The sequence below is a fragment of the Cupressus sempervirens genome, chromosome 3 (genome assembly GCF_028749045.1).
Source record: "Cupressus sempervirens isolate cs-2001-9-10 chromosome 3, ASM2874904v1, whole genome shotgun sequence".
NCBI classification, from domain to species: domain Eukaryota; kingdom Viridiplantae; phylum Streptophyta; class Pinopsida; order Cupressales; family Cupressaceae; genus Cupressus; species Cupressus sempervirens.
The window spans coordinates 1,047,945,244-1,047,969,493 of record NC_143120.1 but is presented as its reverse complement, the minus strand read 5'-3'; the positions used below and the strand labels follow the sequence as shown (position 1 = coordinate 1,047,969,493).

Here is a 24,250-nt window from a genome sequence, read left to right as displayed (position 1 = left end):
CTATCACCAAAGTCACAGAGAAGTCGATGCTTCATTCGAATCCATCCTGATACAGTGCATAATCTTATTTAAGTCTGCGCTTGTATGCAAAGGTTTTAAGCAACACTGGTTGTGTAATGGGTGAGGTGATTACTACTTTGGTGCAAGAAAAGAATAGTATTGCCAGTAAAGCAGGCAAGGAAAAGGAATTTTCTTTAGGAGATATACGTTCTATCATTTGAGAGTGGAAAGCACTTCATTAGATTACAAATGTGATGGAGATTCTGTACTCCTCGGACTATATGTGCCGTGAATTCATCAGATGAAATGTTTGAGAATGTCTTTGCTATTGTCGAGGAAGGAATGTCAAGGGACCCAATGTGCATGGTTGTCCTAATTGTGGGGTGTTACCACAGTATAGCTGTAGAGAAGCTCGAAGTTCCTCGAAGAGTGAAAGATGTAGTTTCAAGAATGAAGAAATAGAGAGAGCTCATCAAATGAAAGGAGGCAACAAAGCTGGTTTGGAAGTCTCGTGTTTGAGTCATAAATATGGCAAGTGTTTGACCTTAATGCTCCAGCATTCACCCCTTCTTCAGTCTTCTATTCACAACCACCCTCATGATAGCAGGAGATAAAGATCAATATAAAAATAATATTACCCACAGCAACAGTATTTCATCATGAAGCCACGTAACAGTAGTAGAAGCTGACACTTGGGTCATAACCAGCCAAAAACTGACCTTTAATTTTGTGTGTGGAGGCATGTGATAGAAAAGGCCGATGATAATCTGATACCAAGAGGGGGAATTTCAAGAATCAGTTTTGATAACTGAAGATGATTTAATCTTACAAAAATAAACTTGAGGAATCATCGGAATGGTAGGAAAACATAAACTTTGATAAAGTCTATCAAGGAAAAGGAATGCGAAAAAAAAATTGAAAGATTTCAACGGGAATGATTATAATAATAAAGATTTCCAAGAAACAGTTATTGGAAGGGGAATCAAAACTAACAGAGAAAAGATAAATAGGCAACAGCAAGTGAGTGAGGGGGTTCCATTCTTCCTGCTTCCGACTGTAGACTTTGTGCTCCAGAAGGGAAGGAGATTCTGCAAATTATTCCATTTTTTCTTGAGAGGCTGTGAGAGGCAGAGCATGGGTTATTTCTCTTTTCCAGAACTGTGTGTCTGATTTAGAGATAGGATTTTAATGGTTGATGTAACATTGTGAAAGAAGTTTCCGTTTTTCTTGAAATAATGATTTGGTTGTAATGTGTACAAGATACTTTGCGATCTTTTGCAGTCAGGGAAGGGAGGCTGGGGGTTAATTACATCAGAACTTTGATTATGGTGTATTTTCCTTCCACTGATCATGAACTTTGCGTCATTTTCAGTTTTCTCTGAATTACGTTTCAATATTGTTGTTTTCTTGTTGCATCATCTTTTCAAAACGTCTTTTAAAGCTCTGATTTTTTTAAATTGTCTCAAGAGGATGGAAGATACATTTTCGTTTACATTATGTAATGCAGTGTACGACAGATTAACTTTGTGTAATCTGTTTTATTCTGTTTCCTTTCTTTTTAGTTCTTAGGTTTTGCGTCTATTCTGTGTTTACGGATAGATGCTTGTTATCCTTTCGTGCTTTTTGGTCAAAAGTACCTATAATTAATTCATTGTAAATCTTGCACGGGGAGCTGTACCCGATAAAATTCAGAGGAAGGTTATTAATCTAATAATAACCTATCCAACTGTTGGTGTCGATTTGTTCTTTCATTTGGGCATTCAGGGTCAGATTTGCAAGTACTTTCTCGAAGGACAATCTGTTCACTAACATGTCGATTATGTAATTTTTGCCGCAAAGTATAAAGATATTTAATTTTGCTTTATAAGCCTAGATTTCAAAAGAAGTCTCTTGCAATTGAAGTCTAAGAAAGTGTCCCAAAAATCTAAGAGATTAAACAAGGAGGCATTGCAATTTTCCTACCATAAAATTATTTGCTCACAAAATATTTGAGTTATATATTTTTTTGTAACCGATTAATCTTTTGCTTATTATTTTATGGAAGAGAACGTCCTCATGCCAAAAGCAATATTTTATTATTGTGACCACATACTAAATGGGAGTTGACTTCAAATCCCTATAACCTGTGAGATTTCAAATCCTAAAAGAAAGGAGAGTCATGAATATAAGAAACAATACAAAGATCTATAAAATATATTACATGTGCCTTGTTATATATATAAAGGCTATGTAGTAGGTGTCAGATATATGGATGGGGTGGCACAAGAATTACAAAGGGAGCTATGTGATCTATAGAAAGAATAGCACAAAAAATGTATTAGCATAGGAGCAATGTTAAAAAATGTAGAAGCTTTGTGGAACAAAACAAAGATATGAGGTAGAACACAGAATCAATGCAACAAATATTATGCAGCAGCATGAGAATAACATAGTGTTTTGACCTTTTCACACCATTACCCCACCGCGAATGGGGACACCCTCTTTTGCTTGGCAGTAGAGTGAATAGTTGGCATAGTTTAGATTTCACAATGACTTTGGGGTCCAAAGGTTGATGAGATATGAGGTTTCAACAACTCTAGGTGGAAGTTAGTGTTCCACTGCCAACTTGAATTTTGAAGTAAATAAGGTTTTCCAGCTTAAGTTCAGCACTGGGTGTAATCTTGGATTGCCTTAGGAGTGAAATTGCCTTGTAGACACCTTGTAGATATAGTGAGCCCAACTAGCTCACACCAACTAGCTGAGGGAATATGTGTTGTCCAGCAGAATGGGTAGTTAGACAGTTACCGGTGCGGGCACAGTTGTGTCGTTTCATTAGCACCGTACCATATATTATAAATGTGGCTTTCACCTATGTATTTGGCATCATTGAATGGAACATTACTGTTATGTATGGAAGTATTTGATTAATAAATAGTATTTTACTTTGATAAGTTATTATATGTTTCTTTCTTGTTCACCTACGGGCTGAACATTTGGTGCCGTTGCCAGTTCAAATTCGGAGTAGTATGGAAGGCCGAGGATAAATGGGAATAACTATACGAAATAACCGGAAAACGAATGAGGATGACAAAATAGAAATTCTGGAAGGCGAGCACGAGGCAGCCCAGAAGTTTCACATCCTATACCATGTGAGCATTGAAACATTTGTATGGAGAGAAGCCGCGAAGAACGAGGTTACACTAGACAATGCGTGGGATGCTATGCACACAAGCCCAACCACGAACAGATTGGTAGACCAACTCCCCTGTCTAATTACAAAAGCATACGTGACACATAAGAAACGCAAGGAAGAAGTGGAATGAGAGGAACACTGTCACGAGACCCTCAAGATATTCTATGAGGGGAGAGATGCATGGTGTCACAAAACGGAATCATGAGCTTTTGAGCCATGGTGCCAAGAGCACTCAGGAGTTTGTAATTGTTGCATGAGTTGACACACGATGTATACAAATTAAATAAATAGATAGTGTTCTGTTTTATTTTTATATAATGGTATATGTCAAATGCCCAATCTTTTAAACAAAAATAGGAAATTGAGGGAGGATGTCGATGAATTCCAATTTGTGCGAGGAGATTTAATCCAAGCTGAGAGAAGGCGGTGGCTAAGAAAACTTACCGAAGATTGGACTGTGGGGCAGTCGGAGGAATCACCAAGGGTGAATGAAGGCAACCATGCGAAAGGTGCAGGAACTGCCGAAGGGTGCCACAGTTCAATGAAACGAGTACAGAGCCACGAGGAGTTGCTTGAGGAAACACGACACATATTAACTATGCTCGAGGAGACAAGGGAACAATTTCTGTATATATCCCATACACCACTACAAGAGGGAACCCTTGAAGAAGTAGGAAACAAGGCAAGGTCAACAAAAGACGCTGGGGCACAAGAAAGTGTCGGAGGGACACTGCATGGTGGTCAGAGTAACCCACTAGGACCAACTCCTAATAGTTCTAGGACACAATCCAGTGGTCATCAAAAGACAAGAAACACAATGTCTCAAAAGCAAAAGCTCTTGAAGTTCACAAGCGACAGGAAGACCCCGTATGACATTGCCATACATGCAAAACCATATAGACTGCCAACTCGATCACTGATGCAGATGAGTGGTTGAACCAGTTTCGAGCCAGCCTACAGGGAGTGGTCATGGATTGGTTCTCTAAAATGGACAAGGCGGAGATCTCCACTTGGGACGATCTAAAGAAAGAATTTCAAGCAGAATTTCGACTGCTACAGGATGACAAGGAGGTTGTTACAGAGATCTACGATTGTAAACAAGAGGACACCATTCGAGCCTACAATCGAAGGCTCAAAGATCTTCTTAGCCAGATGGGTACTCAACCTGTGAATGAACTAAAGAAACATTGGTATGTAGGACTCCGCAGGGCATTGAGAAGGAAAATGAAGATAGTCTCGCGTACATCAAATACAGTTACCTACGACCATGCCCTAAACTTAGAAAGTGAGGGCAAGATGACAAAGAAAATGAAGAAGAAAAGTAAATCCTCATCCTCCTCTGAGAGTGATGAGTCCTTTGACGAGGAAAGTAGTGCAGACAATGAGGAGGAACTCAACAAGAAAGTACATGCCCTCCAAAAGGACTTGGAGCAGATGAGGAAGGAGTTCAAGTCCATGAAGGGAGCCACTGGTTGCATGGAGGAAGGAGAAATATGGTATACGGATTGCAAAGAGAAAGGTCACCCAAAGGGAGCATGCCCTAAGAAGACAATGTGCAATATCTGTCAGATCTTAGGTCATTCTATGAAGGAGTGCCCATTCAACATGAAGACACGAAGTCAACAAATATTGTTCACACGAGAACAACCATCCACCTCTAGCACTAATAATGAGACCCAGGGCAACAACAATGCCACATCTAGTAGCTACAGAAACAATCGTCAAGGAAGACTAGGCAACAATGACAACAGGAATCAAATACAGTATGATTCCAAGGGAAGGCCCATAATCCAATGTCGAGCATGTAACCAATGGGGCCACTTCGCCAAAGAGTGTCCAAAGAGTGACATTCCTCAAAAATTATGTTGATGGTGCGGTCCAGGGGACCACGAAGACGCCAACTACCCAAAACAAGTAAACCTCCTTAACATTGATGAGGAAAAAGTTCTTGTTGTCACCTGCAACTAGGCCAAGTAGGCCACCTATCCTGATCCCCGAACAGAAAAGTAGAGACTACATGAGGCACGGGAAGACATAGAAAGGGCAATGAAGGCTACGAAAGATATGAAAGATACTATTCTTGGATGATTGGAGGGGGAGAACAACTTGGTGAATCAGATGCTACAAATAGAGGTGCTCATTAGACTTCAAGACCTATTACAAACGGTACCACAAGTAAGGACGACATTATTGAATGCCCACGCAAACCTATTGGAGACGAAGGAACAACCAACTATACTAGGAGGATCGGCCACAGATCCCATGTTATAGACAATAAGCAATGGCTGTGACCCTACGGTGGTCGAGATGGGAATCCTCGAAACCATCTTGACGGACACCATTGTGGATGGCCCATCCAAGGTAAACATTCTCCCCGAGGAGACATGGAAGAAACTAGGCAAGCCTACCCTGTGGCCACCCACATTCAACCTGCTCGGCGCCAACCAACAAGGAATAAAGCCCCTAGGGACCTTGGTGCCTCAATAGGTAACCATTGGGACGCAACCATTTGTGTTGGATTTCGTGGTGATTCCCTTGAAGAAAAAGGGATATGACACCATTCTCGGAAGAGGATGGCTGGTGGTAGCCAAAGTGAATCACAATTGGAAGAAAAATATTTTGTTGATGGAAAGCGGAGGGCGGAAGTTTTCCAGATCTCCAAACTCAAATAGTAAGTGAAGAAATGGCCTCGTCATCGAAGTCCGAGTCAGACGGGGAACATCAAATAGATGAGGGAAGAGCCCATATGGATCCGAATGACGAACGTGTTTTGGAATTAGAGGAATGTTCAGGAGACGAGACCAGTTCACTGAATGGACTTTTCCATTCGTAGATGGAAGATTATGAACTCTTCCATTCTTATATGCTTGGCATCGAGGAGCCTAAAGATGAGAAGGGGGTATTTCCACGTGAGTTTGTGGAATACAAAGAAGGAAATAGAGAGATCGACGAGAGTCTCGCCCATTGCTTTGAAGGGAAAGCTATAAGTTATGACAAGTCATCAGTATAGGCTACTAATCTTGGCGATGCAGAGGATCCGAGGAACATACTTGTTGGTGATGAATGAAACCTGGTATTGAAGGCCGCAACATTTAAATCTTTATGGAGTATAAAGATGTATTTGCCTAGAATTACAAAGATTTAAAAGGGGTCCCACCAAAAATGTGTGTCCACCACATACCCTTGGTACCTGGAGCCATACCTATGCGGAAGCGACTATGTAGAATGAACAAGAACTATGCAACACGCATAGATGAGGAAATACAATGAATGGTGGAAGCCGATATAATATTCAAGGTCCAAAAAAGCGAGTGGGTGTCGCCCATTGTGATATCCATGAAGAATGATGGGATCCAAATCCGGATATGTGTGGATTTCTGGCGCTTGAATGCGGTCATGATAAAAGATCCCTTCCCAATCCCGTTCACTGACACAATTCTGGAAGAAGTGGCAGGACACGAGATGTATTCCTTCATGGATGGATTCTTTGGCTATAACCAGATCTCCATTGTTGAAGAAGATTCTTTGGATATGTATTTTGAGCTACTTATTAATAGCAGCTTCTCTTATTTTTTGAGACACCAATCCTGTAATGTTCCCGTTATAAAATAAATCATTAATCAAACTATTGTTATTGGGCCGATTGATTTAATATATCTTGGACCCATTTTTATTTTTGTTTCCGTAGTTTGTGTTGTCGTTGGCTATCTTTGTACAACCTTGAAAAGTTTCCTGACGGGTATCTAAGCACGGCTTGTAGGTAGTCTTTAGGTATGCATTTTTGGAATATTTCTTGTACTACGGATTCCAATTGGGATTCTCTGTTGTTCGTCATTTCGGAAGTGAAAGATTTTCCCTACTTGGCTATTTCTGATTTTGGTGGGATTCAACCCTCAGCCTATTCCGTCGCTTGTAATACTTCGCTCGGATCTGGCAAATCGGAACACCATCATACTGCGAATATTAATTGAATGTTTGTGTTCAATTTCCATTTCTTGTTCGAGTTTTATCTTGATTGTATTCGATCATTTTCTAATAACCAATTTTACTCGTACAATATCGTTGAAAGCAGCCCCATACCATACGCCCACCACACATTGTATAACTCTCTAAAATCGTACCGTATGGCCTTGTCTTGACCCTCTAGTATCCACCATACGACCTTGTTTGACCCCCTGGTATCCATCGTACGATTATGTTTTCCATTCACCATACGACCTCTGCCTTTGTGTCCCTCCTCCCTTGCACCGTACGACCTTCTAGAAGGCATCTTAGACACCTTGTATGGCTTCCCACCGTACAACATCCTTGTTCCACCGTATGGACACCTTCTGTACACCACTTTTTGATACTGTACGACCATATTCCTGATACCGTACGGCCATTCCTAGCGCCATTCCATTGTTTTCATATAGCGGGTTTATAGCCATTAAACACTGATGTACAGTCATCTCAATTAGCGAAGTGAAATGGATCACTACAGTGGTATCAGAGCTTCGATCCTGCCAGCTTGTGGATAGTGAATGAGAGTTTATAACTAGAAGAGAAGAACACATTCTGTTGAAAGAATGGCTATCGAACCAAAACCAACAGCTGTTGAACTCATAGCACTACTGAAAGAACTTGCTAGAAATCAAGCACAGATCACTGATACTCAGTGACTCATGGAAGAGGCTCTCAAGAAGTTGGCATATAATAAAATATCTGGAGAACAAAATGGTCACAGCGTGGACTCAGTGTCGGGTAAATCAAACCCTCATCCAGTATGCTCTCAACCTTCCATACCGTCTTTTCCCCCATGGACGGAGGCACCACACGAAGGGAAACAACCAACCTTTGAAGAGATGCAAGAACAATTGAGAGAAGACTGGAAAAATGCGAATTTTGATGAAGATATATCCTACAAAGATTATGTGAATCTGAGAATGAGATATTCGAGAGCTGGAAACCGAGGATACTTTAACGATGATCTCAGAAGAAAGTTGAGTAAAGTAAATTTGTTTAAAGTTTACTGATTCGGGTCCATATCTACACAAGCGTGGGTAATGAAGGCCGATACTTACTTCCAGCTTAATCCCATGCCAGAAGAAGAAGCAATTAAATTTGCGGCACTGCACTTCGAGGGAGTTGTACATGAATGGTGGCATCACGACACCATCACACTGGGGCATGATCAAATAAATACTTATGCGGAATTCACTAAGAGATTGATAGATCGATTTGATGGTAAAGATTTGGAATTCAATTTCAAAGATCTGGCATAGCTGAGACAAACTGGATCGATCGACCAACACATTGCAGAATTTCATAAACTCTGTTTTGGTCACGAACATTTCTGAAAGAAGACAAGTAGTGCTCTTCATGGACAGACTAATGGAGCCACTGAAAGGTTGGGTAAAGGGGTTCAATCCTACCACCCTGTCGGAGGCCATTAAGAAGGCATGAGGTATGGCATCATCATCAACATCATCTTCGTGAAGTTACATTCCAAACCACCGGTATTTTCGAGGGATAGAGATAATAAACCTCCACCCAAGAAGCTATAGCTGGAAGAAGCTACCAGACAGGAGCTCGAAAGGAAGAAACTATGTTTCAATTGCAAGGGACCTTGGGAACAGGGCCATAGATGCCTTAGAAAAGGGAAGATTCATTACATTGAGGTTGTGTCCAATGATGAGGACGAACAAGAAGAAATACCAACTGAAGACAATTAACCTCACGAGAACACCAACATGGTTAGTTTGAACCATATGGAAAGAATTGCAGCATTGGTACGACACAGAGGAACTATCACCCTAGCTGGTAGCGCGAGGTGTACAGTGTTTCGTGTATAGGGAACCCTTTAGGGACAAAAGGTTATGGTGATGCTCGATAGCAGAGTCACGCTGAACTTCATAAATTCCTCTTTGATGAAATGAAGAGGTCTACCTACTGAGATGCATGTAGGATTTTAGGTCAAGGTTGCCTGGGAGACTCTCCTGCCTTGCACACACCTTGTTCCGCAGCTAAGTATCACAATGGCGCATCACACGGTGACTGAGGATTTCTTCATAATGGACCTTGATGATATGGAGGTTATTCTAGGCATACAGTGGATGGAGACACTTGATTCAAACAGATGGACTTCACTTTTGTTGTCGATGGGAAGAAGATTATTCTCCGCGGAATGGCAAATGAAGGTCTGAAGGAAGTTTCTGCACATTGGATGGAGGCAATTTTTTGGCGTGATGACATTGCTTGGGCTGCACATTGTTTTGTTTAGGCAAAACCTATAAAAGGGCAACAAACACCTTCCCAGAATAACGATCTCCAGAAGATTTTGAGCGACCATGATAAAGTTTTTATAGACATTCCCATACCACCGCATTGAGGGTTTGAAAATACTATCGAGTTGGAAGCAGGAGCCAAACCGGTCATAACCACACCATACCATCATCCCAAGAAATTCAAAGGTGAGAACGAAAAGACAATTCAAGAACTACTAGAGAAAGGATGGATCCGTCCCAGCTCTAGCCCATTCGCGTCATCAGTGGTATTGGTCAAAAAGAAGGACGAGACGATGCACATGTGTGTGGACTACTGTGCGTTGAACAAAAAAATAATAAAGAATAGATACCCCATTCCTAGGATAGGTGAGTTGTTGGATGAATTGCATGGCACGATCTATTTTTCGAAAATAGATCTCTGTTCCGGATACCATCAAATCTACATGAGGGAGGAAGATGTAGAAAAGATGGCCTTCCGTTGTCACTACAAACATTATGAATTTCTGGTCCTACCGTTTGGATTGACAAATTCACCTGCTACATTCCAATCATGCATGAATCGCTTCTTCAACAAACAATTGCATAAGTACTTATTGGTACTTTTTAATGATCTTATTTATAGCAGGACATCAAAGGAGCACCTAAAGCATCTGGATGAAGTCCTAAGGATCATGGAGGAGCAGTCCTTGTTCGCCAAGCAATCCAAGTGTGAATTCAATATGACAGAAATATTGTACTTGGGGCATGTTGTCAGTAAATATGGAGTTCAAGTTCATCAGGAGAAGATTCAAGCTATCCTTGACTGGCCTCCCCCAAAATCACTCACAAATTTGCAAGGGTTTTTCAGACTATGCAGTTATTACCAAAGGTTTGTTAAAGGATTCTCTCAGCTTAGCGCACCCTTAACGAACCTGACAAGGAAAGGGTCTTTCCAATGGAATGAAAAGGCACAACGCACTTTTGATAAATTGAAAGAGGCAATGAGCACTTGTCCCGTACTTGCATTACTTGACTTCACTCGACTGTTCATTTTGGAGTGCAACGCATCGGAGAAGGCATCGGTGTGGTATTGATGCAGGATAGACACCCCATAGCTTATGAGAGTAGGAGGCTTACGCAAAAAGAACACCTCTATTCCATCTATGACAAAGAGATGTTAGCCATCATGCATGCACTAACCAAGTTCCGACAGTATCTGGTAGGTGCCAAGTTTGTAGTCTGCACGGATCACAATAGTTTGAAATATTTTCTGGAGCAACGAGATTTGAATGAGAGGCAACATGAATGGGTAAGCAAGGTTCAGGCCTTTGATTTTGACATTGAATATATAAAAGGAAAGAACAATGTGGTAGCAGATGCTTCTAGAAAACCCGCCGCCTGCTTACTAACCCAGATTTCAGCCGACTAGAAAGCACATTTGTTGGTAGGATATTCCAAAAACACATTTGCTTGTGAGCTAATGGTTGGCATCGCCAAGGATGATCGGTACAAAGTGGTAGATGACATCATTTACTATAAGAGTTAGAAATTCCTAGTGCCTGAATCTAAATTGAAGCAAAAAATCCTGAAGGAGGTACACGACTGACCCTTGGCAAGACACTCGAACTTTCTCAAAACATACAAAAGTCTCTGGGAGAGGTTTTCATGGAAAGGACTTAAAGGGGAGGTGTTGTAGTATGTAAGAGAGTGTGTAGTCTACTAGCAGAACAAATCCGAACATACTCTACCTACCAGGTTACTGCAACCTCTACCAATTCCAGAACATAAGTGGGAAAGTATCTTGATGGATTTCATAACAGGGCTTCCAATGTGAACGGAAAGGATTGCATTTTTGTGGTGGTTGACAAGTTGACAAAGTATGCACATTTCTTCGCCGTCCCCTCAGATTTTTAGGCCGCACAAGTTGCCGAGTTTTGTTTAGAGAAGTCTTTTGTCTGCACGGGTTACCCCTAAACATTGTTAGTGATCGGGATGGGTGATTCATCAGTATTTTTTAAATAGAACTATTCCGATTGGCAGGGACAAAATTGTCACCAAATATGAGTTACCACCTGCAGACAAACGGACAAATAGAGATTGTGAACAAGTGGCTCGAAGGTTAACTTTGAAACTATGTTTCGGCACAACAACAGGTGTGGGTCAAATGGATACACCTAGGAGAGTATTGTTACAATACCACGTATCACTTGTCCATCGAGATGACACCATCCAAAGCTCTGTACACCTCTCCTTCATCGACACAGTGCTGGGAGATAGTTGCCCACCAAGGGCGAGGGATTGGCTTAAGAAGGGACAGGACATCCTATGATGCCTAAAAGAGAACTTGCAATAGGCATAGAATTAACAAAAGATGTACGCTGACAAACATCAAATGGAGAGGAGTTTCAAAGTAGGGGACTTGGTTTATCTCAGGCTCCAGCCATATCGACAATCTTCATTGAAGGAAAAGAGAAAAAAAAAATTGAAGCCACAATTTTATGGCCTCTATCGCATAGTTCGCTGCATTAGAAAAGTCACTTATGAGCTGGAACTTCTGGAGGGAAGCTGTTTTCATAATGTCATTCATGTTTCATGCCTGGAAAAGGCCGTGGGGCAGAACATCATGGTAGCCATAGACCTTCCACCGCTCAATGAAGAAGGAAAACTCATATTGGAACCAACCAAGACCATCAAAGTATGCGAGAAAACCCTGCAAAACCACATAGTGAAGGAATATTTGGTGTGTTGGAAACACCTACCATTGGACGATGCGACGTGGGAGGGCGAGCACATTCTAGCACCCGGCGTTGCATTTGCTTGAGGACAAGCAAAATTTGGGACGGGAGGATTGTAATGTTCCCGTTATAAAATAAATCATTAATCAAACTATTGTTATTGGGCCGATTGATTTAATACATCTTGGACCCATTTTTATTTTTGTTTCCATAGTTTGTGTCGCCGTTGGCTATCTTTGTACAACCTCAGAAAGTTTCCCGATGTGTATTTAAGCATGGCTTGTAGGTAGTCTTTAGGTATGTATTTTTGGATTATTTCTTGTACTGCGAATTCCAGTTGGGATTCTCTGTTGTTTGCCATTTCGGAAGTGAAAGATCTTCCCTACTTGGCTATTTCCAATTTTGGTGGGATACAACCCTCACCCTATTCCGTCACTTGTAATACTTTGATCGGATCTGGCAAATTGGAGCACCATCATACTGCGAATATTAATTGAATGTTTGTGTTCACTTTCCATTTCTTGTTTGAGTTTTATCTTGATTGTATTTGATCATTTTCTAACAACCAATTTCACCCGTACAATATCGTTGAAAGAAGCCCCGCACCTTACACCCACCATACACTGTATAACTCTCTGAAATTGCATCGTACAACCTTGTCTTAACCCTCTGGTATCCACCGTATGACCTTGTTTGACCCCTTGGTATCCATCGTATGGCTTTGTTCTGCATTCACTGTACAGCCTCGACCTTTGTGTCCCTCCTCCCCTGCACCGTACGGCCTTCTGGAAGGCATCTTAGACACCTCGTATGGCTTCCCACTGTATGACATCCTTGTTCCACCGTACGGACACCTTTCGTACACCACTTCCTTATACTGTACGGTCATTCCTAGCACCATTCCATTGTTTCCGTACAACAGGTTTACAGCCATTAGACACTAACATATGGTCATCTCAATTGGCAAAGTGAAATGGATCACTACAAATCCATGTGTGTGTGTGTATATATATATATAAACTTAAACCTTGACAGAGCTGATACCAAAATATGACTGGATTGACAAATCAAAGACTTGCAAGTTATTGCATTAAGACATGAAAATTCACATGAAACTGATATGCCCAATGTTTTGGATGTAATGCATGAAAGTCGAAAATACTGATAAATTTCTGAATATACAATAAATAACTCTTACAAACCTTTAATATCAAACATGCTGCAACTGTAAATTTAATAGAACCTGATTGTAGTTTGCCATTATGCTGAATGCTTCAGTCAATGCCAATAATATTTGTAGCAAAACTAGGACCATAGATGCTGCCAAATATGTAACTGAGGAACCCCTCATGTAGCTACAAAAGACATGATCAAGGCAGCAATAACACACACCAACAACAGGTGAAGTGGTGTTTAGTTATTGCAAGACGAGGCACCCTAAATTGCAGAATGTAATGGTGTTAGAAAGACAATAAAATCAGGAGCTGAAATGCTGGAAAGAATCGCACCCACACAAGGAAAGCTAGGCGTTTAGTACGTCAAATCCATAGTAACATGGGGATGCGTCCCCGCTGTTTTTGGCTGCTGCACCTAAGACAAGGACACACCTAGGATTGGGGGATGGCATTCTCGCGTCCCCAACGGCGCCACCAACCTACTGTCGGGAGGGGGATGTCCCTACGTCCCCACTTGGGGACTTGGAGATGGGGACGCATCCCCCAACCCAGCTGGGGACGGCTGGCCGTCCCTCTTTTTGGCACATAAAATAAAGAAAAAATAAAAATAAAATTTAGAAAGTTTTATTTTTTTGTTTTTTATTGTTTCCTAACCCTAGGGTATGTGGGGCCCATTTAGAGGTTGAAATCCCATTAAATCTCTATGATTTCTCATTTCTATACATTTCATAGTTGTTGTGAGGTTTTCACACCATCGCCCCAAAAATTTGGGGACTCCCCCCTCCACTTGTTTTTTTCTTATCGCCTTGGCAAATTTTTGGATTGCCCAAAATTTTTGAGTTTTGAAAATTTCATGCCTTGGCACCTTTAGGACGAATGTGGGGAGACTTAGCTTTTTTTCACCCAGCTCCGCTTGATTTTCCAGAGCAACCAATTTCATCCTTAGGCCGAACAAAATTTTAAAGAGCAATATTTGGCAGGATAAAATTGTAAATTTGCTTAGATGTTTTCTTTTGAAAATCTGGATATAAATGTGTAAATTTAAAAAATCTTTCAAAAGAAATTTTTTTGCTAGACTTAAGTTTTGGAAAATCTCAAATTTTTCTTTGGTGAAAATTTTAATTTTGTTGAAATGGGGCTAAATTGCAAAAAATCGATTTTTGGTTCTAAATGCAATTTTATTTTATTTTTATTGGCATAGCAAAATCAATTTAGAGAGAAGTTGCAAAAAATTGGATTAATTTGCCTTGAAAACTTTTTAGTTTTTAATGAATTTGGTAATTTAATATTGAAAAAATGGTTTTTGGTTAGCCAAAATCCAAATTTAATGACGTATTAATTACTAAACCCTCATTAAATGAAAATATTTAACACCCTCAAGGCATTATTTAATTTCTTTTTGCAATTTGGAGTTAATTGGCAAATTTAAAATGCAATTTTCCTTTTGGCAAAATTAATTTCAGCTAAGTATTTAATTGTGGGCCATAATTTTGCATTAATTATTGTTTTTCTTTCTCCCAGGGTCCAAGTCGGCTAGCTTGGGGGGAATAAGAAAGTTGGGTATAAGAGGAGGCCTCTCTCCCATTTCTTCCTCACTTCTCACTTCTCCTTCTCAAGGTGTTGGTGATTTTGCAAGAGCAGATTTGTACTCTTCTTGCTTGGCGAAATTTGTGAAGGCAAAATTTGTGGGAGCCGAAATTTGTGGAGGGCGAAATTTGTGGGAGCTGAAATTTGTGAAAGATAAAATTCTGATTTTTTCAAGAGGCTGCGATTTTTGCCCTAGGTTGGGTAATTTTATTTGGAGGTGAATTGCAAAATAAATTTCTGATTTGCAAGGGATTTCAAGTTCTTAAGGTCTTGTCCTAGGTTCCGAAAAGTCGCTATGAGATTATTGGTTAAGGTGAATTTTCATCATCTAGAGTTGCAAGGGGTCCTTAAGCTGGCATCCTTCTTTCATTCCAGTCTAAGGATTGCTCCTCTTGGTTCTACTTGCCTTCTAGTCCACCACTCTACCATCTCGTAATAGGGCGACAAGCATGGAGGATGTTAGTGCAAGTAAAAATCCCAAGCGGGCAAACACTAAGAAAGACAAAGAGGATATGATGCCCAAAACTCCCTTCTCAAAAATGAAGAAAATAACCGACACCAATATCACTACAGTGGACATGATACGGATGGACAGACTAAAGGAAGGACAATCCCCCTTGGCAAAGAGGATGACAACGAGACAAATTTTGGATCGAGGTTGGATGAGTTGGGAAAGGTTGCTATCAAGAAGAAGCATTTGGGCACCCTTTCCTCTCTCAATGCTTTTATTGGATTTGCGAAGGAATATGAGAAGGATCACAAAAAAATACTACAAGCAGCAAGCAGCGTGGCGAAGTCAGCGGAACTCAAGGCGAAGCACACACCTTGTCCTCCTATGGAGGAAGCTAACGAAAGGCTAGCTAAGTTCATTGCCTTAGCTAAGAAGATGAAAGAAAAGGGAAGATTTATATTAGATCATTTGATGTAAGCCCAAGTGGCAATTTCCCTTTCTTCTAGAATAGGACAAGTGTCTATTTCTGATTGGCCACCATTTTGGTGCCTTCTCATTGGTTGCCACTTTTTGCACTTTTTTCATTGGTCCATTGATGAGGTGGCAGCTTCTCATTGGCCAATGGGGTGGCAACCCTACTTAGGGTTTTGAGGATCCGATCTAGATCGTTGATCTTGTTTTGATCTCCACCGTCCGTTGTATTTTTGGCCCCTATAAAAGGCCATTTGCTTTCATTTGTAAAGGGGTTGGAGAAATTGTTGTGAAGATAATACCAAAATTGCTCTCTTTTTCATTGTTGCGATTTGCATGTTGATTAAGAACATTGGGTGTTATTGCATGTTTTCTACTTCCACTTAGTTAGATTTTCTTTCAAGTTGTTAAAGTTGGTTTCATTTCAAGTTGCTAAGTAGGAGTGAAGCAGATGGATAGTTGTATGGTAGCATTGGTAAATGTTTGATAGGGATCATACTAGACCACTAGCATCCTAGCGGCTAGTTGGGAAGCTTTGTGTGGTAAGCTAGTTTATTATTCCTTTGAATCATTGCACCTATGGAAGTGAGGCCGCTGGTCAGCTCTCATTAGGTTTGATCCCCGTCCATTTGCTAACCTTCCATTCATAAGAGTAGGAGTAAAATAGTGAGTAGCTGAGTAGTTGAAGTTTAGAGAGAAGAAAGTTAGAGTAGGTCGAATATTAGAACACATCCACTCACCTTCCACCACCATCACTTTCCCATCAACATCACCATTGGCAGACACATCCTTCATCACCACCACCATCAACATTATCTGCCTTCGCACATTTCACAAACCGAGCCACCATCACCTTCATCCCACGAAAGTCCAAGTCATCCTCGAAAGAATAGCGTAACGCCGCCTACATGATTATCAGCAAATCACATCGATAAAACTGAGCGAGTATCCAACGGTGTAAAAAACATTGGAGCTATTGCTTATGTCTTCATAGGTAATAACTTTTCAAGAGAGGAGTTGCATGTTTGATATCCCATATTGAATATTCAAATCCTAATATGTTATGTAAGTGATACAAAACTCGCATCAACAATAGTTTTCTAATTTTTGCAACAACAGCAAAAAGAAGAGTTTTCATAGTTTTCTAAGTTTGTAGTTTGTATTTGAGAATTGGATATGTGAAGTTTGAAACATTGAACATTGTGATCATATCATGGTTGTTTCTATTTGATGTAATTAAGTGTATGATGCCATTGAACGATTGATGAGATAATGATACTATTTGATCATATCATGGTTGTTTCTATTTGATGTGATTAAGTGTATGATGCCATTGAACGATTGATAAGATAATGATATTCATACTTTTACAAAATTGATAATATGATATATCATAATAGATATGCATGACATTTAAGTTTTGAATTTGAATCTTCAATCTTCGATTATTTAAGTTATTTGATACAACTGCGAAGTTAGAACTTAGATCTCTTTCACAGTTCATTGTTCAATGTTCAATGCAATGTAAAACAAAATTAGCAATAGCGAATTGATGAACTTATACTTCATATTTATGTCTTATATTGTTATATATCTTTTCATAATTAACATTTTAAGTATCATATGTATAATATATACTATATACCCCCCATCCCCACCACCCCTCCCTCCCCCCCCCCTTTTCTGTCCCCCACTGTCGCCCCCAAATTAAGGCCCCTTTGTCCCCATGTCCCGCAAACTTGTGCTCCTGTCCCCCCGTCCTTGCATCCCCAATGCTAGTGTAACTATGGTCAAATCAGTCAATGCCAATGATAGGGTATAATGGCATTTAGCTATGAACAACTAAGTGCCCAAGATACTAAATCAAATCCTGCCAATTCTTATATACAAATTACCTAGTGATAAAAAATGCTAACACCAAGCAGATTGATATAATAATAATCAAAATAATGAATCACCAAATTTCTTCAGCAAAGACTTGTCCTCTTAGCCACATGAATCACGGTATGAGAAGTCAATGAATTCTCCAAAGGACAATTGCTCCTCAACCACAGTAGAAACTAGAAACATAAAGAGGAAGCTCTAAATTCAAACCCTCAGATCAAACCCTTATACCTCAGCAAGGGAATGAAATTCAATAGCTCAGAAAACCCTCACAACAAACCATAAAAAGCAAATAGACAATTGAATGATCAATTCTCATAGTGGAAGCCATTTTTATTATTTTTGTTGTGCAACTTAACTTCAACTACACACCTTTCACTTAAAAGCCTATTTGCTTTGTACTTAGGCACATAATATAATTTCTTAATCTCCTTTTGGCTCCCAAAAACAACCTTTTCAACCATATCTTGATATTCTGACATACAAGGTCATTGTTTCTTGTGCTCAAGATTTAATTTTTTTTAATCCCGTTTCTAACGAGCTATGACACTAAGGTGGCCAACATACAATACCAACATTGAACAAGCTATGACACTAAGGTGGCCAACATACAATACCAACAAAAGTAGAAACCTAAGCATATTTAGTTGAAAAATAATTCACCCGTCTACTGAAAATGACTGAAGAAGTATCAAAATCAAAATATGACAACACAAGTGATGCTGATGAAGAAAAATGATGAACGAACTTGACAACGTGACTTACTAAAAATGGATGCTTCCTCCAAGGTTCTTGGAGTCCAAACCAGAAGCCAAAAATAAAAACTCAAAGCATTACTCAACTCCTCTAACTCAACTGAGCTCATCGGAGCCAATTCTTGACTTACTATAAGTATAAATAGTAAGTCCCTCAAAATGGCGCCAAACTCACGATAGGCCACTAAAAAGCCTAATAACTCCACAATTGAGACCTTCAAATCCCACTATCAGCTCACAAGGGTCGTGATGATGAACTGACCAAGCCAATTGTAGGAACTTGTTAAAAATGGGGACATTACAGTGAAATCCAAAGTCTTGTCTAGATCAAGATTTCCAAAATGATGAAAATGCTCAAAGATTAGCCAAGTGTTGTCCTGATTTGACACTGACAACAATCAAACTTTCATTCCACACTCAGGCAAATTTAGAATAAGGAAAGAATTCAGAGGCGAGTGCCTTAACAGTGTTCTCTTCAAGTAGATTTAATTTTGAAACATCATAGGAAAATCAATCTTGGAACAAAAATCAAGTGAGGAAATCTGATCTGAATTGGAAGATGAAAGAATCTATGCAAACAAAGGTAAGAAAGTTGGGTTTACATGATCAAAAAGTAGAAACTTGCCATTTGTTGAAAGGTTTTAATGAAGAATCTGACCATGAGTTGGCACAGATTTCCAAGGTCAGGTCAGAATTCAACCTTGACTTGAAATCTCCTCAACACTTACGATTTCTGCATTAAAACAAAATGTTCCCAAGATTGCTAAGTTGACATCCAATCCATTACAAGGAAGGCTAACATGATTTAAAAGTGTTAAAACTCAGAAAGGAAATCCAAGTATTCTGAAATGATTTCCAAGATTTTACCACTAATTTTGAGTGTCATAAATGTGGATTTCCATGGGGAGGTCAGAATCCGACCCTCTCTTGGAATTAAATTCCAACAACCACTAAATTTCCGCTCCACTACTGGCAAAACACTCTTCAACACGAAGCTAAAAGCGATGCCTCTAAAATCTGAATCTGAATGTTGTGATGAAATCTGGACAATGTTTACATGTAAGTTCAAGTATTTGCAATCAGATCTGGGTCTATTAAGGGCAGAAATCATGGGAATAAGTGAAGAATTCAATGGTATGAGGGAGAAACTAAGTGGAAACAATTTTACAACCCAGAAATTTGAGTGAGTTAACAGGAAATATATGATGTTTGAAAAATGAAAGATTTAATGATTTTGGATCAGTTCCATAGTTAGGGTAACAAAGTTTTGCCTTGATTGTTTGGAGAAAACAAAGAATCCTACAATAATCTTAATAATCAATTTAGGCTTGCCTATTATGACATATAAGTTCTTAATATTAAATCAAATTGTTCAATATTAAATTAAATAACTCATGCAATTCAGTCTTTAAGTTCACCATTTATAAAGTTGTTATAGTATTTACATGTGTATATATCACTCCACACGTGTATCATGCCAACTTTGTACATAGTTGTTTGTCAAGTATATCAAATAAGAGGAACTTGAGAGAAATCTTGAAAATGAGTTAAACCACATAAGGTACATATGGCATATTGGCAGTTCATGAATGTAATGCTGCAATATGGGATTATATTTTTTATGTGTTTGTGTTTACCTAATGATACATAATATCAATGATTCAGTAATAGATGCCTTCTGAGTCCTCTCTATAGTTAAACATTATTTTTCACATAAAAATTAAAAATTAGAGCAGACATATGATACTCCTGGAAATACACAATTTCTTCTGTATGATCTACATTTAATTGCTCGTATAGGTGTAAAATAAAACTAGAAATTGAACCTCTAATCGTTTAGCCTCCTCTGTGTCCATTAAAACATGTTTCTGGAGCTCATTAATCTTTCCACCGTAGTCTACTTTTTCACCCTGAATGTAAAAACTATTAGAATTCAGTTAAAACATATTTATAGGAGCAATACTGAGTATGAGAAAATTCATAAAATCAATAGCTGACTTTACAGTTGTATTTTTCTTCAAAATGAGGTCAAGCAATATCAGAAAATCAAAATCTTAACAAGTGAAAGGAAAAGATGCACCTTTGTTAAACTTTTGAATCTTTTCATAAGAGCCTCCAACTCTTTGGCCTGAAATGGTAATTTACTTTCTACTTCAGCCCAGGAAAATATTTGATTTGAATAATGTGAAATAATTAAAATTTCTGCTCTTTTATTCATCTTTAACGCAACTACCTTGTGATTCCTGAGTCGAAGTGCATTTTGCCATTCGCTAGAAGCAAGCCGTTCTTCATAGCTTCGGAAGAGAGCATCGGTATAGTGCGCAAGTCGAAAATGTGTTCGACACTGCCTATCATTCCATTTTTGCTTATTTATAGCATGTTTTACTTCAGCAGTCTCAACTGCAGGCTTCAAGTATTGCTCTAAGATATTCCGTGAACTAATAAGACAATTCAAAACAAAGATAGTTCCTTAATCTTTAGGAATAACAACAGAATTAATGATCTAAAAACAAAAGCCGTTCCTACATTTCCAAAAAAAATGGATTATTTGGCTTCAATGATATTCTATTAATATCTAACAGGCAATAATATCTTTCATTACCTGCTGGATTGACTTTCTGCCAACCATTTCCCAGTCAAACGATACACATCTGCTGATTCATCTCCTACATCATAATGCGATATAATGTATCTTGCAAGATTAATGGCCATATCAATCTGACCTTGAGCCCGCAAAAGCTTTGCTTCTTCAATCTGGAAGTGTAAATAATTAATTTGTAGCCTTAGTTTTTTACATCAGAAATCGCATTGCAATTCTGAATTCTCTAATAGTCACAAACTCTTGAGAAGTCTTATTGATAACAATATCTAAATTTTCTGTTAGCCTTTGATTAGTTATAAAGACAGCATTTATATAACAACTTCTTTATCTATCTAGAAACTGGTGAACTATTCTACACTATTTGCTTGACAGCTCAGATGTGCAGGCAAAACCAACCTTAAATTTTCATTTGACTTTGCAATTTCAAGGAAATGCAGGTTTAAATGATACTTCATAGGGAATTATAGATCTAACTGTAAAGAATTAGCTAAATGCTACTACAGATAGAACTCTGTTCCCTCTTTTTGCAACTTACCCTTCCTAATGGGCATATTATTGAAAATTCCTTTTGATTTTCCATCTTAGCGCAGATGAGCTTTAATTCATGAACGGCTGTTGCAGCTTGACTGAATCTTCCACTCTAAGCAATGAGAGTTGATGATATATATATAAATATTATCAATGCAACAGCAATAATATGAAATATCCAACCCAACAATTCTGTTTATTATAATCACCTTACGGGAAAGGGTCGCAAACTCAAGAAGATGCTCTGGAATGCACTGTTTGCAATCTAATATTTGAAATAATATCCGCCTAAAAGAAACAAATGGTTCCAGTAGAGTAAAGTGTAATTGCATCTGTTTCAAAATATATTGCCAATCTGCATTGAGCAAGTTCAACTGCAAACCCATACAGTATTATTGGTCAGTATGATCATTAATATATTATCAAGTTTTAATAAGAATTTGTTGCAAAGCAGCACCATAAATAGAATATCATAAAAGCAATGTTTGCTCCTTGAATGGAGGCCTTGGCATGACACCTTAAAAACATTACTTTCCAAGTTCCAGGAATTGCTTTTAGCCAATACATATTGAAAATAATCAACACTTGTAATTTTTTTTGCCAGCAGGTTTAAGTTTATTTACTGAAAGGAGATCACTACCAAATACTCAGCACTGAAATAAATAAAATGGGTAGATGTTCAGTTAAGATGGAATCCACCATATGGGTCAGTCAAAGTTAACCTTTTGTCTTATGACTCTGGGTCTCTATATCAAAGTTTAAAAGAATTGAGCAGTTTATAAGATGAATGCTTCGCAAGGATCTGTCTTGCATGAATGGGCTTAAATGATTAACTATATGCTGTTGACATATCCTACTTGTCTATAATACATATAATTTCACGTACTTGAACCATAAGAGAAAGCCCTCTGAATATTTGCGTAGAATTGATGTTCCCAGTCAACATTAGAAAAGAAAGGGCAGCAGAAATCAGAAAAAATATCCAGGTGTCTGTTCTGTAAACTCATACCATGTGTATTTGCAATTTATCAACACAGATCTTGTGTGGAATCGATCATAATTATTTTCTTAGTGCTGAAACGTTAATAGATTATGCTCCATAGGCAAAGAACCAAACTCTGTTCAATTTGAATCTTGTGACATGTTATGTCTTGAGCAAACAAACGATGGACTGGTTGATCTGGACTACTTTCTCTATTGTTATAAATGGCCAAAGAGGCAAATGAAAATAATAATAATGATGAGTCCTTCCTCTAGCTGACTTGAATCACTCACACTTGAGGATTTTGGTCCCCATGCGTGGATGTTTTTCTTTTTATTATTATTTTATAGAATCTTTCTCACTTTTCCTCTCTCTTTTGAGAACAATATACTTTCTTTCTTTCTTTTACAATAAGTCTATTGAGGGAAACCACTCAGTTCAATCACATGAAGCTATTGTTAAGATATATTTACAGTATTGTCATAATGGAATCAGATGACGAATGACAAAGCACCTGATGCACTAAGGTTGGATCATTTGGGCAGTGCCATATGTGTGAATTGATGGAATCACGTGGTCCAGTAAATACAACAATTATTAGAGATGGTGGTTAATGAGTCATGACCATACCATGCTGATTCTTTAGGTAACAAATTATACAGTAACATTTTGTGTAGCAAATGGAACATTCCCTGAAACAACACAATTAGTTAATATATTAGCAATACCTGCTCGGCAGATGGAGCCAAAGGTCCAGATAACTGAGTTTTCTTTGCTCTACTGTGACCTCCAATATGATTATTTGTATGCCTCCAACGAATCCCCCATGCCTGGGAAAGCTGGTCTAAAATCTGTGGAAATGACAACACAGATTGTGATTTATGAAGCAATGCAGAACTTTCAATGATTCCCATTAAAATATTAAACTATTAGCTTTTCAATCATATTAAAAATACCTGAAGTTTGACTATGACAGAATGGATATGCTGAGTACTCTCCCTGCTTGTCTGAGAGATGAATGAAACCAATGCCTAAACATATTAACAGAAGTAAGATGGATGAATATAACCATGGAAATCTAGGCTCTTAATGAGAATCCAAGCATCTGATATCTGCAACTAATAACTTACTTCTCATGTGGTCTTCATCTAATAAGAGAGATAAAAATTATAATAACCTGCTTGGATTCTTTCAGCTTCATCTGGAATGTACTGGCATCTCCTTCATCTAGACATCTCAGGCAACTTTAAGGATGTAACGTTGTATCAGTAATGGTCAATGGAAAATCACAAAAAATAAGAGTTAATGTTATTCATTGTATGCTCTCTTCATGAAAAGTTACAAGTCGATGAACTTAAAATCATAGCTACCAGATCCTGCCAGATCTTGCCAAGAGTATAAGGTCTAGTCCCAAGGACTACTTCTATATGATTTTGCTATCTGAGTTCTGTTCTTGAATGTTGAACTGGCAGATCCTTCAATCTGAGATCCCCCCACCCCCCACTTCCAAATGACCCAGATATTTATTTTATTGTCTTCGAGAGAAGTATAAATTTGTTTTCTCTTTTTCTGGTTGTTGTGAGCACTATCATAATTTGTTTTTTCTTACTTCTTTATCTACAAACACACATCCTGGCTAGTTTGCTTTTCCCATCCCAAAATT

General features: G+C 38.7%; 1 protein-coding gene across 9 annotated transcripts in view; it reads right to left on the bottom strand.

The window, feature by feature from the left end:
* ATM (Serine/Threonine-kinase ATM-like protein) overlaps positions 1–24,250 on the bottom strand; it is a 427,822-nt gene that overhangs the window by 54,120 nt on the left and 349,452 nt on the right. For 8 of the 9 annotated variants that reach the window (XR_016362919.1, XR_016362920.1, XR_016362921.1 and 5 more), the window contains 9 exons: positions 23,765–23,831; positions 23,544–23,618; positions 23,316–23,438; positions 21,815–21,979; positions 21,613–21,717; positions 21,078–21,229; positions 20,709–20,913; positions 20,556–20,603; positions 20,302–20,385 (listed from right to left, as the gene is read on the bottom strand). Coding sequence is in view for 6 of the 9 variants with exons in the window: in XM_089822957.1 (XP_089679083.1) it covers positions 20,302–20,385; positions 20,556–20,603; positions 20,709–20,913; positions 21,078–21,229; positions 21,613–21,717; positions 21,815–21,979; positions 23,316–23,438; positions 23,544–23,618; positions 23,765–23,831 (1,024 nt within the window). In the remaining 3 variants the exon portion in view is untranslated. Of the gene's footprint in view, positions 1–20,301; positions 20,399–20,555; positions 20,604–20,708; positions 20,914–21,077; positions 21,230–21,612; positions 21,718–21,814; positions 21,980–23,315; positions 23,439–23,543; positions 23,619–23,764; positions 23,832–24,250 lie in introns of those variants that run through there. The other variant, XM_089822962.1, reaches the window with a different exon arrangement.